Source organism: Schistosoma haematobium, chromosome 1 (genome assembly GCF_000699445.3).
Source record: "Schistosoma haematobium chromosome 1, whole genome shotgun sequence".
In the NCBI taxonomy this organism is placed as follows: Eukaryota; Metazoa; Platyhelminthes; class Trematoda; order Strigeidida; family Schistosomatidae; genus Schistosoma; species Schistosoma haematobium.
Genome location: NC_067196.1, coordinates 78,634,423 through 78,647,750, shown reverse-complemented (window position 1 = coordinate 78,647,750; position 13,328 = coordinate 78,634,423). Strand labels below are relative to the sequence as shown.

The window sequence follows — 13,328 nt, the reverse complement described above, 5'->3', positions numbered from 1 at the left end:
TGGGACTCCTCAGCAGTGAGCATCCACGATCCCGCCTGGCGGGATCTTTTCCAAACTGAAACTGATAATGCGCATTGGATTGTGTCGAAACCTAGCCTTCAACCCCTTTTTAGAAGAATCACTTAACTTACGAAAAATTACTGATCTCTCTGCAAGACCTGTTCTGATCAACTTTGAGATAGTTTTCCTAAAGTCTTCATCCCAGCAAACCTGACCTCTGGAATGTGTTTTTAAAGATATGAAAGTGACAAACACTGAATACAAAAGACTGAGACTTCTCCGTTACTTTAACTGAAAGTTCATTTTAAGTAGGTATAAATTCATACTTTACACCTTAGGGCACAATAAAATTTAAGACAACAGTTTTAAATAGCGCGCCACGCATATCGTGCACCGGCAAACGATTTCATGGCAAAACTGGGTCTAAAATGAAGAACGAAACTTCGAGAAACGAAACATATAATCGATTGATCATTATCATTATGTCGATTACGGTAGGCTGATCCACTGATACCGTTTAACGCCAAGAATAGGCCGGCGGTTTTTTAACTACAGTACTTGGCTAGTGTTGATTTCAAGGTTAAGTGATGTTGGTTTCTCCGCAGTGCAGTAGTCGCTTGCTTGTCTACTGAGAAGAACAAAGTTTATGGTATCTTACTCACAAAGACGGGTTTATTACCTACGAGAGCAAGCCCCTAGGAGAAATCGGCGCCGAGGGGATATTGAAAATTTTGATACAGATGCCTCCAAAATGGCTCTGTTTATATGTTTCGGAATAATTATATTCGCGCTACTGTTCAAAGATTCATACGTTGAAAAGACTTCTAAAGATCTCTCAGGTTAGTTGTATTCTCCATATCTGGTCTCTTGTGAACTGTATTTTTCATGCAATTTCCATCATCATACACGTGCTGTTCAGCCCTGCTTTATGTGCATTTGGTCTTGTGTTTTATACAACTGAGCTCTTATGTCATCCGCTTGAATACATGTGTATATATATAATCATGTATTTTCTGTAATGAACAAGAACTGGTTTCATGTACCTCATTTTCATCTTATACTTATGAGAGGGTCATGTTAAGACATTCCTTCCTACTAGTATTATCCATGTCAAGTATTTTACTGATAGAACCATATGTTGGCATCTGTTGAACCCTGTGTTTCATATATTCAACTCGTTTTGTCGTACACAGCTCGTTGCTTTAATTGTGTTCGAAGTTGTTTGCACAATAACCTTTAAGAAATAGTCTTCAAGTAATTAGCTCCACATGTGTTTATGGTGCAGAGCTAAATTGGAAGTTTAAATGCAATGGTGTGGTATTTTATAGTTCCAAGAGGACTTAGCGTATGATGATTTGTTTCTGTACTCTACGATTCCCATGTGAACTTTATTGCTTGATGTTTAAATTGTCGGTGAAACTCTACTTTATGGACGACCTTTGAACGAATTTTTAAGTGACCTTAAGGACATTAGCCAATCAGAAGAGAGTTAGTATGAAGTGAAAATATATAATAAAAAAGTGATGAATTACAATGGATATTCTTCTTTTACATTATTTAAGAACTTGTTGAGGTTTGATATAGGTTCAGAAGTTTTGAAATCATAGTGCATGCGGTATAAGAACTCGTCCATATGACTCCATAATAATCGTCCTCTGGAGCCGTGGTAGGGTCTTAAAAAATACTTCAGCCTAGACCACATGCCCTCAATGTTGTTTGTATGGACCCCCCGTCGTTGGATCAAAGAAATGACGTTTGTGCACCACCACATGATGCACAAAACCAAGTCTCGAGAGGCATCTATACGCTTTCCAATCATCGGTATAGCCGCAGCTAATGTTACTGGAGACTTTATGATCCAATTTGCAACGATTATCATGGTTTGTCTTAGCCTTAGCCGTGACCGGGCAAAAAAAGTGCCAGTTCGAGCAGATTTTTTTCTCCAACATATAGTACAACGAAATACAATGTCATCGCGACAGTCTGCACACCGTGCTGCGGTCATTTAATTGCCGCAGTCACAGACACAGGAACTTCTTAATAGTCCCATCTGCTGTAGTCTCTCAACGATCACCTATTCTCTAAAATCTGCTGTAAAACGATCGAATGTGAGCATCTCGCACTGAACTTAGCGCCGTGACCTTGAAATTCCCTAAACGCTTCTGATTGTCTCGTCCATAAATTAGAGTCCTACCAAATTGTCTTGTAAAACACTTAGAGGTTTTGCAGCTAGTTTGCAATGTACTAGTCCCCGAAACCATACTGTCTCGTGACTTGTTTTCTTTGCAGCGGTCATTAAATCCTCAAAGTAAGTAGTTCTGTAAGTCTTCGACATTTGATGCTGACCTGATTAGCTTTGATGGACACATCTAGCTGAGACCTTTTTTAAAGGTTCGTAAGGCAAACATACTGTGTGACGTACTTGTTGAAATCGCTTGGTAGTGCTTTCACTACTGCGAATTGTGCGAGTGGGTGTGTCACGCCGTGCTCGTGGAAGTCAGCTTCTACGTACCGAAACCAGGCTTCTGCATTATCGGGCCAGAATAGTGTTAACTGGATGGTGGGAGACAAAAGACGTTTGATCTTAAGTAACTTAAGTGTTTGTTCCATCATGATGAAGATCTAATATACCAATAAGCGAAAAATATCAAAAAGTGATACATAATGTTCTAATAAGGAACAGACTCACAATTTGAGAGCTGGTGTAGCAGACCATGTCGACCTCACTACTAAAGATGTCATGTCTTCGGAGTTTGACAACACCTTTGTACGTAATACCTTTAAAATCGAAGTATTGTAGTGTTAGTCATTATTTTAAGCCCCTGTATCTTATTCTAGCTTCCGGACATTCCATTCTATTCATTCTACTTGGGTCATATTTTGACCTTGTCAGTTATTCGCTTATCAGTCTTGACTTTTATATGAGCGTATATGTGTGTACACTTCATATCCCATGACTCATTGCATGTCTGTAATTTATTTTTGTCTGACTATAAATATTGAGTAACGCTTAACTAAAATGGAGTTGGCTTCCCAGCCACCTTCCCTGCGTGTCATTTTGCTTTGCTATGCTTCATTCGCTTCATATACAAAATATATTTACTTACTTACTTACTACTTACACCTGTTACTCCTCGTGAAGGAGCATAGGTCGCTCACCAGCATTCTCCATCCAACCCTGTCCTGGGCAATCCTTTCCAGCTCCTTCCAGTTGTAATTCATCCTTTTCATATCTGCTTCTATTATCCGACGTAATGTGTTCTTTGGCCTTCCTCTTTTCCGCTTCCCTTCAGGATTCCAAGTTAGAGCTTGCCTCGTGATGCAGTTTGACGATTTGCGTAATGTATGCCCTATCCATTTCCATCGTCTTTTCCTAATTTCCTCTTCAGCTGGAAGTTGGTTTGTTCTCTCCCACAGAAGGCTATTGCTGATGGTATCCGGCCAATGGATGTTGAGTATCTTGCGTAGACAGCTATTTATAAATACTTGTACTTTCTTGATTGTGGTTGTTGTAGTTCTCCAAGTTTCAGCTCCATACAGTAGAATTGCCTTGACGTTCGTATTGAAGATTTTCACTTTGATATTGGTTGAAAGTTGTTTTGAGTTCCATATGTTCTTCAATTGTAGGAATGCGGCCCTTGCTTTGCCAATCCTCGCCTTTACGTCTGCATCTGAACCTCCATGTCTATCGACGATGCTTCCCAGATATGTGAAGGATTCTACATCTTCCAGAGTTTCGCCATCAAGTGTGATTGGATTGCTGTTCTCCGCTTTGAATTTGAGGACCTTGGTTTTCCCTTTGTGTATGCTGAGGCCTACTGATGCAGAGACTGCTGCTACATTGGCTGTCTTTATCTGAATCTGTTCACGTGTACGTGATAGGAGGGCTAGGTCATCTGCGAAGTCCAGATCGTCTAATTGGTTCTGAGCTGTCCATTGTATTCCGTGTTTTCCTTCAGATGTCGAGGTCTTCATAATCCAGTCGACCACCAGAAGAAAGAGGAAGGGAGAGAGTAAACAGCCTTGTCTGACTCCGGTCCTTACTTGGAATGCATCTGTCAGCTGTCCTCCATGCACTACTTTGCACTGTAGTCCGTCGTATGAGTTCCGGATAATATTGACAATCTTCTCAGGAACTCCGTAGTGTCGAAGAAGTTTCCATAATGTCCTCCTATCTACACTGTCGAATGCCTTTTCATAATCAATGAAGTTGATGTATAGTGACGAGTTCCACTCAACTGATTGTTCGACGATGATCCGTAGTGTTGCAATTTGGTCTGTGCACGACCGATCCTTTCGGAATCCAGCTTGTTGATCTCGAAGTTGGGCATCTACTGCATCCTTCATCCGGTTCAGCAACACCCTGTTGAAGACTTTCCCTGGTATTGACAGTAGTGTAATGCCTCTGTAGTTTTCACATTTGCTCAGATCTCCTTTCTTTGGAATCTTGATGAGGTGTCCTTCTTTCCAGTCCATTGGCACTTGTTCCTCCTCCCAAATCTTTTTGAATAGAGGGTAAAGCATGCTTGTGGTTACTTCGACGTCTGATTTCAGTGCTTCAGCTGGTATGTTGTCGGGTCCTGCTGCTTTCCCGTTCTTGATTTGTCTGACGGCCATTCTAATTTCTTCCATCGTTGGTGGGTTGACATCTATAGGAAGATCTGTGTGTGCTGCTTCGATGTTCGGTGATATACAAAATATATGCATTCACAAATCAATTCTCGTTATTCGACTTATTCAATTCCGTTATTGGATAACGTGATTTAAGTCGACGATTATATACGAGAATAGGCGATAACAAACAATCGTACGATCTAAATAGGAGTCAGATCCACGGGCCACAAAAGTATGACAGCCTAGTCGAAACAGAAGTCAGAAAACGAAGAGGTTCGAAGGTATATTTGGAAAGCAATCAACATATCGGGAAGCATTTAGTATAAGCTGGTTAACGGTTGTAAAGGGGTGAGTAGCACGGCGTACCCACTCGTGGTTTGGTGCGGATGCGTAACCGAACAGCCTCAGCTAGATGTGTTCATCAAAACTAATCAGGTCAACATCAAATGTCGAAGACCTACAGAACTATTTATTTTAGGGATTTATTGACCGCTACATATTTTTGGTCGTCTGCTGTCTCAACAGGAAGTTAGATGCGGAAACAGTATTGGGGTACTGTTAAGGTGGTCCGGTAGACAGTGATTTTATTTCCACCTTTATTTTGTTATACTCTGGCTAACTGGTTTGTGCTAAATTTCTGACTTTGCGTTGGGATGTGGACGCTCATTAACAATATTCTCAAAACGATTTGATCTCGGTGTATTTTTCTGCACTCAGTATATTTGGTTTTTTACTTTGTAGATACACTCGTCGTACGAAATTCTTGTCCATCAACATCGGAAAGGCACTTATCACTAAAAATCATTATTTCTCCTACGATATCACATCTTTCATGTATTTACAATTTCTTGACGCCTATGGATGATGTTTTAGATACTACTGACAGTATCCTCAGTGTAAATTCACCTGTTGATCTTCAATTTCCTTATGAACTACTCCCGTATAATAATTCCACAAATGTTTCAATAATAGATTACACGAACCTAAACATCCTACCTGATCTTTCCATTTGGAACGACAGATCCATCCTTATTTTCGCAACACATCGCCTCTATTTCTCGTCAGAACCCACCTGTCCTGAAGTATATGTATGTGCGATTCCTAATAATGGACACAATAGTACGACCTGTCATACTGACTTAGGTGAAGTAAGTTAACAGAACCATTATCCTATTGTTTATCGTTTTCATATAATTCCTTTGCCTAGTACATGTTTGTTTATTGAACTTCAAGTCACTTTTTGTTGGTTAATGGTACCATCCGTTGCCTCAAACTGCGGTAAGTGGAGCTAGGTTCGTACTTCAGACTTGTTGAAGGACTAGTGTCTCAACTACTAACCCATCACTCCACCTGTCCATTATTTCATAACAAGATTAAAAGATTGTCCACTTGTCAAAATAAATACATTTCTTTTTTTCCGGAATTCTGATTTTCGGTTAGCCTTCACAAGGTTTATGTACTTCTGAGTTCATTTAAAGGTGTACCTCAGAAGTACATAAACCTTGTGAAGGCTATTTACTCGAACACCACCAGTCGAATCAGAGCTTATGTCGAACTGTCATCTGATTTTGTAACCTCATATGATGTCCGGCAAGGCTGTCCACTATCTCCAATTTTGTCCAACTTCTTCACAGACATACTGATGGAAACAATGTTGTCGTCGACTGAATTTCGACTTAGAATACGCAGATGACATAGTCCTGTTTGGTGAAGACGCTGATAAAATGCAGAGTCTTTTGGTAGCACTGAGTAATAATGCTAGAATGTTTGGGATGCGTTTGTCGCCTTCTAAATGCAAGTTGTCGCTTCAGGACTGGTCTGCGTCAACACCTGAACTGAGGATAGGGAGTGAAGTAGTCGAACGCGTTGACAACTTCACTTATCTTGAAAGTCTGATGAGCTCTAATGGGTTGGTGTCTGACAAAATCTCTGCACTGACTCAGAAAGCTCGTTTGGCTCTTGCCAACTTACGTCAGCACCTATGACGAAGGCGAGATATCCGTCTATCAATTGAGGGACGAGTATACTGTTCAGCAGTTCGTTCTGTTCTACTTTACGGCTGCGAAACGTGACCATTAGGAGTAGAAGACACTCGTAAGCTACTAGTATTTGATCACAGATGTTTTGGAAATATTACTCGCATATGCTGGGATCACCAGGTAAGTAATAATGAGGTTAGACACAAACTATTAGGGAATGATGGTAAGTCAGTTGATGAGATTGTAAATCTTCATCGAGTGAGATGGTTGGGCCACGTGTCACGTATGCCTGAGCAGCGTATACCACGACGCACAGTACTGACTAGTATTGGAGATGGCTGGAAGAAAGTTAGGGGTGGCCAAACCAAAAGGTGGCATCAGTCATTGAAGTAACTTACTTTTGGTCTGAGCCATGTTAGAAGATGCGGACTATTATTTATTTATATATTATTTATTTGAACACATGAATATTGGTACAAGAGAGCGCCAATATATATGCGCCACACAAAACAATGAGAATTCGAAGAGAAATAGAAAAAAAAAGCTAAGGAGCGCAAAAAAAGAGAACAATAACGAAGAGATTGGTGTAAGGTAGTGTGGTAGTAATGAGGGAACGGAAAGGTATAATCAGAAGAAGTCTTTCAGGTAAGGGAGACACAACCACGTTTTATGAAGAATGTAGAAGAAGGTTACAGCAGGATCGCCACTGGCTTCTATTCTGAGCCATATCTGATAACGTCTCTAGCCACTGTGTAGCACCATCTCTCAGACCCCAACCAGGGAGTCGTGAAGGACCGACAGAGGCCAGTCCTTTGCAGCTTTCTTTCATACCACGGACTACTTGCTAGTGGTCTGCGTGACTATCGTAACCAATGTTTGGAGACTGTGGGTGACAAGGCTCATAATCGATCACAATGGCGTCGGTGTATACACTCTTTGTCTTCCTTTAAACCTTGAGATTAAAATTATTTTATACCTTTTTTTCTACGAACCGGTTCTTTGTTCCTGTATTATATCCTTATACACAATCTTTCTTTTATATATTACTACCATTGAAGTAACTACCTCTATGAATTTAGTGTTGATGTTGTTGTGTTAATGAGGTATAACAACTTGGACCGATACATATATGTACCTGATCTTACGTTGTAGCTGACTGACTGACTGACTCCGGTTAGTTTTGACATTCTTTCTTATTATCCTACTTCTGCAAGAATGTTGATTTTTATACGGACGTTCAGAGCCATAACTGAAGTTGTTTCGGACTTGGTTGCAGTGAAGTCAGTCAGCTAGAGGACCATTGTTAATCGCAAAGCATTGGTCATTCTGTACTAGTTTTGGACTTCTCAGGAGTCTACACTCAAGTCTTCACAAAAGATCAAACTGTACGATAATATGGTCAGTCAAATTGCCTCTGACCAGTTGTCGATTAAATGCTTAATTGTGGTGTGAATTTTTTACCACCGAAATGTAAAGCGCTACTAAAAGGTTGATTTGGATCTGTACCGAACCTTACCCTTGGTATCTAATCATCACAAATAGTTGAGAAGCTCGTGTATTTTGGTAGTTACCTGTGTTGGTGTTGATGGCGGTGTGACAAATGAATTCAATTTCCATATCGCGAAAACCAAATGAGTCTATACTAATCCAAGCCATCTTCAGGATCGTCGCAATTTCAGTTTGGTCGTAAAGTCTATTAGTATGACACCCCACTGGTGCCGGTTCTGTGTTTGGGAAACCTGGACACTACGACCACGAGCTGTTCAACGATCTCCTTTATTTGGTCATAATTGTCTGAATGGTTATTCTCATGCTCTTCAGTCATTCGATCATGCTCAACGTATAACCTAGCATATGTGTACATTAGTTGAAGTTGCTGTACCCCATCAACATGAGATAAAATTATCAGAGCAAATACCAGAGTAATAGAAGCAATAATACTATTGGTGGTAATTAGAAAGAACGAGCATTGAAGATATTGTTTGGTCACTCCGATAACGGCGACAGACGGCCAAGATGCAAGTGGACCCCAGGAACGTGCGTTATTAAAAAGGGGAGGTGTTGGGGATGTTAGATTCCCAGAACTCACTTAGTAAACACCTTAATTTTGTAAATTTATTTTGAAAATTTGAATTTCTTTGTTTTCGCGCCAAAAGCGCTCTTTTCATCTTCATGTCGTATTTCCCACTTGGGAGAATCTTAAACGCTATTGGTTCGTTGTATCCTTTAGTGTGTTATTTCGTAACGCTTCTCAAGGACGGTTTTATGCTGTACACATACGTTTGGTTGCTTGCGGAATATATTTCTCCGTTTCGAACTTGGACTTCTCTCTAGTTAGCGGGGCTGAGTCGCATCAGAATAGCTAGCTTGTTGGTCTTTGGTCATAGAGTCTTTGTTTTGTTCGCAAACTTGGTGAACTCGTAATCGCTCCAAACATAACAGTGCCTACCTGAATATCTCAGTCTAACAGTCAGTGTCTTCATGGATCGATGTCATTTCTTGATTTGGACACCCTTAGCATACTTCCAATATCGTTATACACGAGTCATTGTCGGCCATCGAGGTAGTCGGTGAACGGGTATACGTGATCCATGTCCCAACCACCTCAATTGATGAAGATTAACCACCTTCTCTATCGACTTGCCATACTTATGTAGTACTTTGCATCTGACCTCAAAATTCCTAACCTGGTGATCCCAAAATATACTAGCAATACTTTGAAGACACCTTTGATCGAATACTAGTAATCTACTAATATCTATTTTTAAAGGTCACGTTTCGCAGCTGCAAAGTAGAAGAATGAATTTCTGCACAGTATATTCGTCCTTTAGTTGGAAAATGGATATCTTATCTACACTAACTGACGCAAATTGGCGAACGCCAACCAAGGATTCTGAGTATGTGTTGAGATTTCGTTGGACATTAACCCACCAGGGCTGATGACGCTTCCAATATAATTGAAGTTATCAATGTATTCAACTACTGCGCACCCTACTGCTGGCTCTTGTGTATTACTTATTAGAATTGATTATTTATTTGAACACATAAATATTAGTACAAAGGGGCACCGAATACATATGCACCACACAAGCCACTTGATTTGTGTGTGGGCTGTGATACTGCCCGGATGCCCAAACCGAAGCGAGTGGTTTTCTTAGGGGGGCCACACCCGGAGCCTTCGACCTAAAAATCTGATCCACAAGGCAATGGACCAACGTAAGGAGATGCAGTCCCATGGTAGCTGGTGACCAATAATTGAGTCATACTCCACTTGTTTGCTCGGGATCTTGGAGGCCATGTGAACCATTGGTTTGGAAGCAGGGTTTTCCAACTCCCCTATGTGGATCCTCCATATCCACCAACCCAGTTAGAGCGCCGGGCATTCGCTTTTCGTCCTTTAAATTTCGTAAGCAACACCCCCGTCGCGAGACGGCAGTGTGTAGGACTTCCCTGACAGTGGCTTTATGCGCGTGGCCATGTGAGAGCATTTCGAGAGGGAGGGTAGACTCCCCACCTTCGACCGTACCGGGGCGATTACAACTTTTCCGAGTTGTAGCTATCATTAACATCTTGAAGGCCCCATTTACAGACACATCAGGCAGAGCGAGGGCCTACAACCATCTCTCTCCATTGCTTCATTTAAACAGTGGGTTGCCCAATCTTACCATCTTTCTTCAACTTTGTCATTAATGACGTTCTGGAAACAGCTCTGATGGATACAAGTAATGGCGGTGTCGGTCTGTTGCCTGGCGAAAAACTTTTCGGCTTTGGGTATACGGATGATATTGTCTTACTTTGAGACGATATCCGAGCCATGCAGTGCGTACTCAATCAGTTGGCAGTCAGCATCTGTGGGTATGGGATTTATTTTGCACCTTCTGAGTGCAAAGTACTATTAGAAGACTGGCAGAAGCCTGTCCCTTCACTCACTGTTGTTAGTGTGCAGATAGAATTAGTGTAGAAGTTGATGTGTCTGTGTATCTGTGTAAATGCCGGTGGTGGCGTGAGTAGTGAGACCAATTCACGCATAATAGAAGTTCGTTTGTGTTATTTCGACGTGTGCAGTCTTTGGTGCTTTTGTTTTGTTATCCCGGGTGTAAAGGGTTGGATCTACGACACGTGGATTAGAGTAGTTGTGCTATGTGCTTTCTAATCCTGAACTGACCGAGTTGAGGATGTTAAGTGACTCTATGTTTGATCATCGTTGTCTGGGAAGTATTTGTAACATTCAGTGGCAACACGATTTCATTAATGTTAGAGGTTCTGGAACGTGTGTTCAGACACAGTGCGGATAATGCAATTGGTGTGAACATCTTGGAACACTGTCTTGGTTTGCTTAGATATTTAATACGAATGTCATGCCAACGAACTTCCCATGGTTGGTTATTTGCGGACACTGGGAGTTGTTGGAAAAATCGGAGAAGTGGTCAGTGTATGACATGGTGTCGTGATATAAAAAAAGTTGTATGGGGATGACTTGAATAAGCTGTTTTGTCTCAGTTGTATTGTCAATGGATCGTGCCTTAGAGAACTAACGTCACCTTTTTGGTGGTGTTTTGTTCTCTGAGCTGGATGGATTTAAATCTACATAAAATTTAATAGCGTTTACATTATAACTGTTTATTTAAAAGATTTCTTCTATTTTAACTTCTGGAATTACATTCCCTAGTGTACTTCACATATTTTGAATTCCGAGTTATACGGTATCTGTTGTCCGATCCTTTAAATAATGTACTAAATCAACTTGATTAGAAATGTTTTTGTGTTTACTTGTATTAAAGTAGTATGTTAAAGAAACAGACATATTTATTCATACTTTATTTGTGTTGTTGCTATCATTAGAACTTATCGCTAGTTTCATTTTTATCAAATTCTTATGGTTTTGAAATTGATTTTGATCAATGTTTTGTATTTCTAAACACATCATGTATTTAATGTGCAATACCAGTTATCAAAAGCTTGAAGATCTGTTCAAGACAGTTGACTGGATACTTAATGATAATCTTTTGCCTTTGTAGATTATCATTTTACATGTTTGTGAGCTATCTAAGATTTCGAGATCATTAGCAATGAATCTTCAGAATTTAGATCAACCTATGGGTCAGAATTGAACCAGTGTTGGTCCTGCTTTAACATTTTGTTTTCTGCGTAAAAGTGAGGGTTACTTCTTTATGTGAATTGATCCTTTCTGGTTGTTTTTTTAACTGGACTGTCCCTCCCTTATTATTATTATTATTATTAATATTATTATTTATATTATTATTAATATTATTATTATTATTACCATCCACTAATTTCTGTTCATTTTTGTTCTCTTTTAATTATACCCACCTTTTTTCTCTATCTCTTCGCGACCCCTCTTTTATCAATGTTTATATGCTCACATAGATGAATTCGTGTATTGTGGCAAAAATTGCGTCCGGATGGAGAGAAACACATCTCAACCATCATCGTTGCCCAAGGAGATCAGAATACTGGATTTCTTTGGTGTCTCCACCAAAGGAAACCATACCAGCCGGGTATTTTAAGTCAACAAGAGAATCTGGCAGGTTGGCTGCTGATTGGTTAAACTATGAGTGTTATCTCTGAAGAATTGTCCTCGATAAACGCCAGGAATTAGCCTAGTTTTCCCGTGTTTATCCTTCACGTGCCCTCTTTAAGCGTTCTATAATTATTGTGGCTAATATTTGAAACCCTTTTAATCAAATCGATTCCTCTGCAGCTATCACAAGAGGATTTTCGTCTTTTCTTGTAGACCGAAGCGATTAGTGATCAAAACAAATTAGATGGGATTCAGCCAAGTTCCCAGACTCTATCTAACATCTCAGTCAATTTAACAATTAAAACTGAATAACCATCCTTAAAGATCTTTGTAGTTAGTCCATAAGAGCCTACTACTCTCCTTCACTTTAGATTAGCTGTGGCTTTTCCTACTTTTATAGTCGGGGTGGTTATGTTCAAATTTTATTCAGGTCGGTTGGTATTGACTTTTATATCATTATGTTAAACTCTATGTGATATTCTTGTTGTGGCTTTCTGATTCTAGTAAGACGCAAACAAATACATCGTCATACTAGAACATTATCATTCTATTGGAACACTGTATAAGTAATGCTAAGGCTTGGTAGTGTGTTCAAGTTAGGGGAGATGATATGACCAATACTAATACGTTAAGATACTAGCCTTTATGTGGCGTATTGTTTTCCGGCTTTTGGAATAGGTACAATAGGTGAAGAGATAATTTTCGTGTATTTCTGTTTCGGTTCGGGCATCTGGGCACTATTTCAGCCCTCTCACAAATCGAGTGATGTATGTGGCTCATTTCTATTTGGTGCCTCCTTGTACTGATGTTTATATGTTTAAATAAATAAATTCTATGAGAGAAGAAATTTGTGTTGAATTGGCACTCGCCTTTCCATTATAGTTCGCTGGATGGACCCAAGGAATCACTCAACTTTGAGGCTCTAGGCATCATCAAAAGTAGTACAGAATATAGATCGTTGTCAATCCTACCGTTTCTTGTTTCATTCTCCATAAATAGAAGGTTGAATCAATTTAGATGAATTCCATCTTCATGTTTCTTTGCTTCGTTATTGCCTTTGACTTCCGTTCTTTGTCTTCTAGATAACCGTCCAACTTTAATTTGTCCACAAAATTGTTATACGGCATATTTTTTACAGTCCTGTTTGATGATTCTTGCAAATTGAACGCTATATTCGTTTCCTAAGCTACTGT

At 39.9% G+C, this 13,328-nt stretch overlaps 1 protein-coding gene across 5 annotated transcripts in view; it reads left to right on the top strand.

Moving 5' to 3' along the window:
- Window positions 1–526: 526 nt before the first annotated feature.
- The window catches only part of MS3_00002192 (uncharacterized protein), a 38,437-nt gene continuing 25,635 nt past the window's right edge, over window positions 527–13,328 (top strand). For 3 of the 5 annotated variants that reach the window (XM_051209763.1, XM_051209760.1, XM_051209764.1), the window contains exons 1-2: window positions 527–839; window positions 5,356–5,762. In XM_051209763.1, the coding sequence (XP_051075219.1) occupies window positions 647–839; window positions 5,356–5,762 (600 nt within the window). In that variant the 5' untranslated portion in view covers window positions 527–646. Of the gene's footprint in view, window positions 840–4,531; window positions 11,748–13,328 lie in introns of those variants that run through there. The other 2 variants (XM_051209761.1, XM_051209762.1) reach the window with 2 other exon arrangements.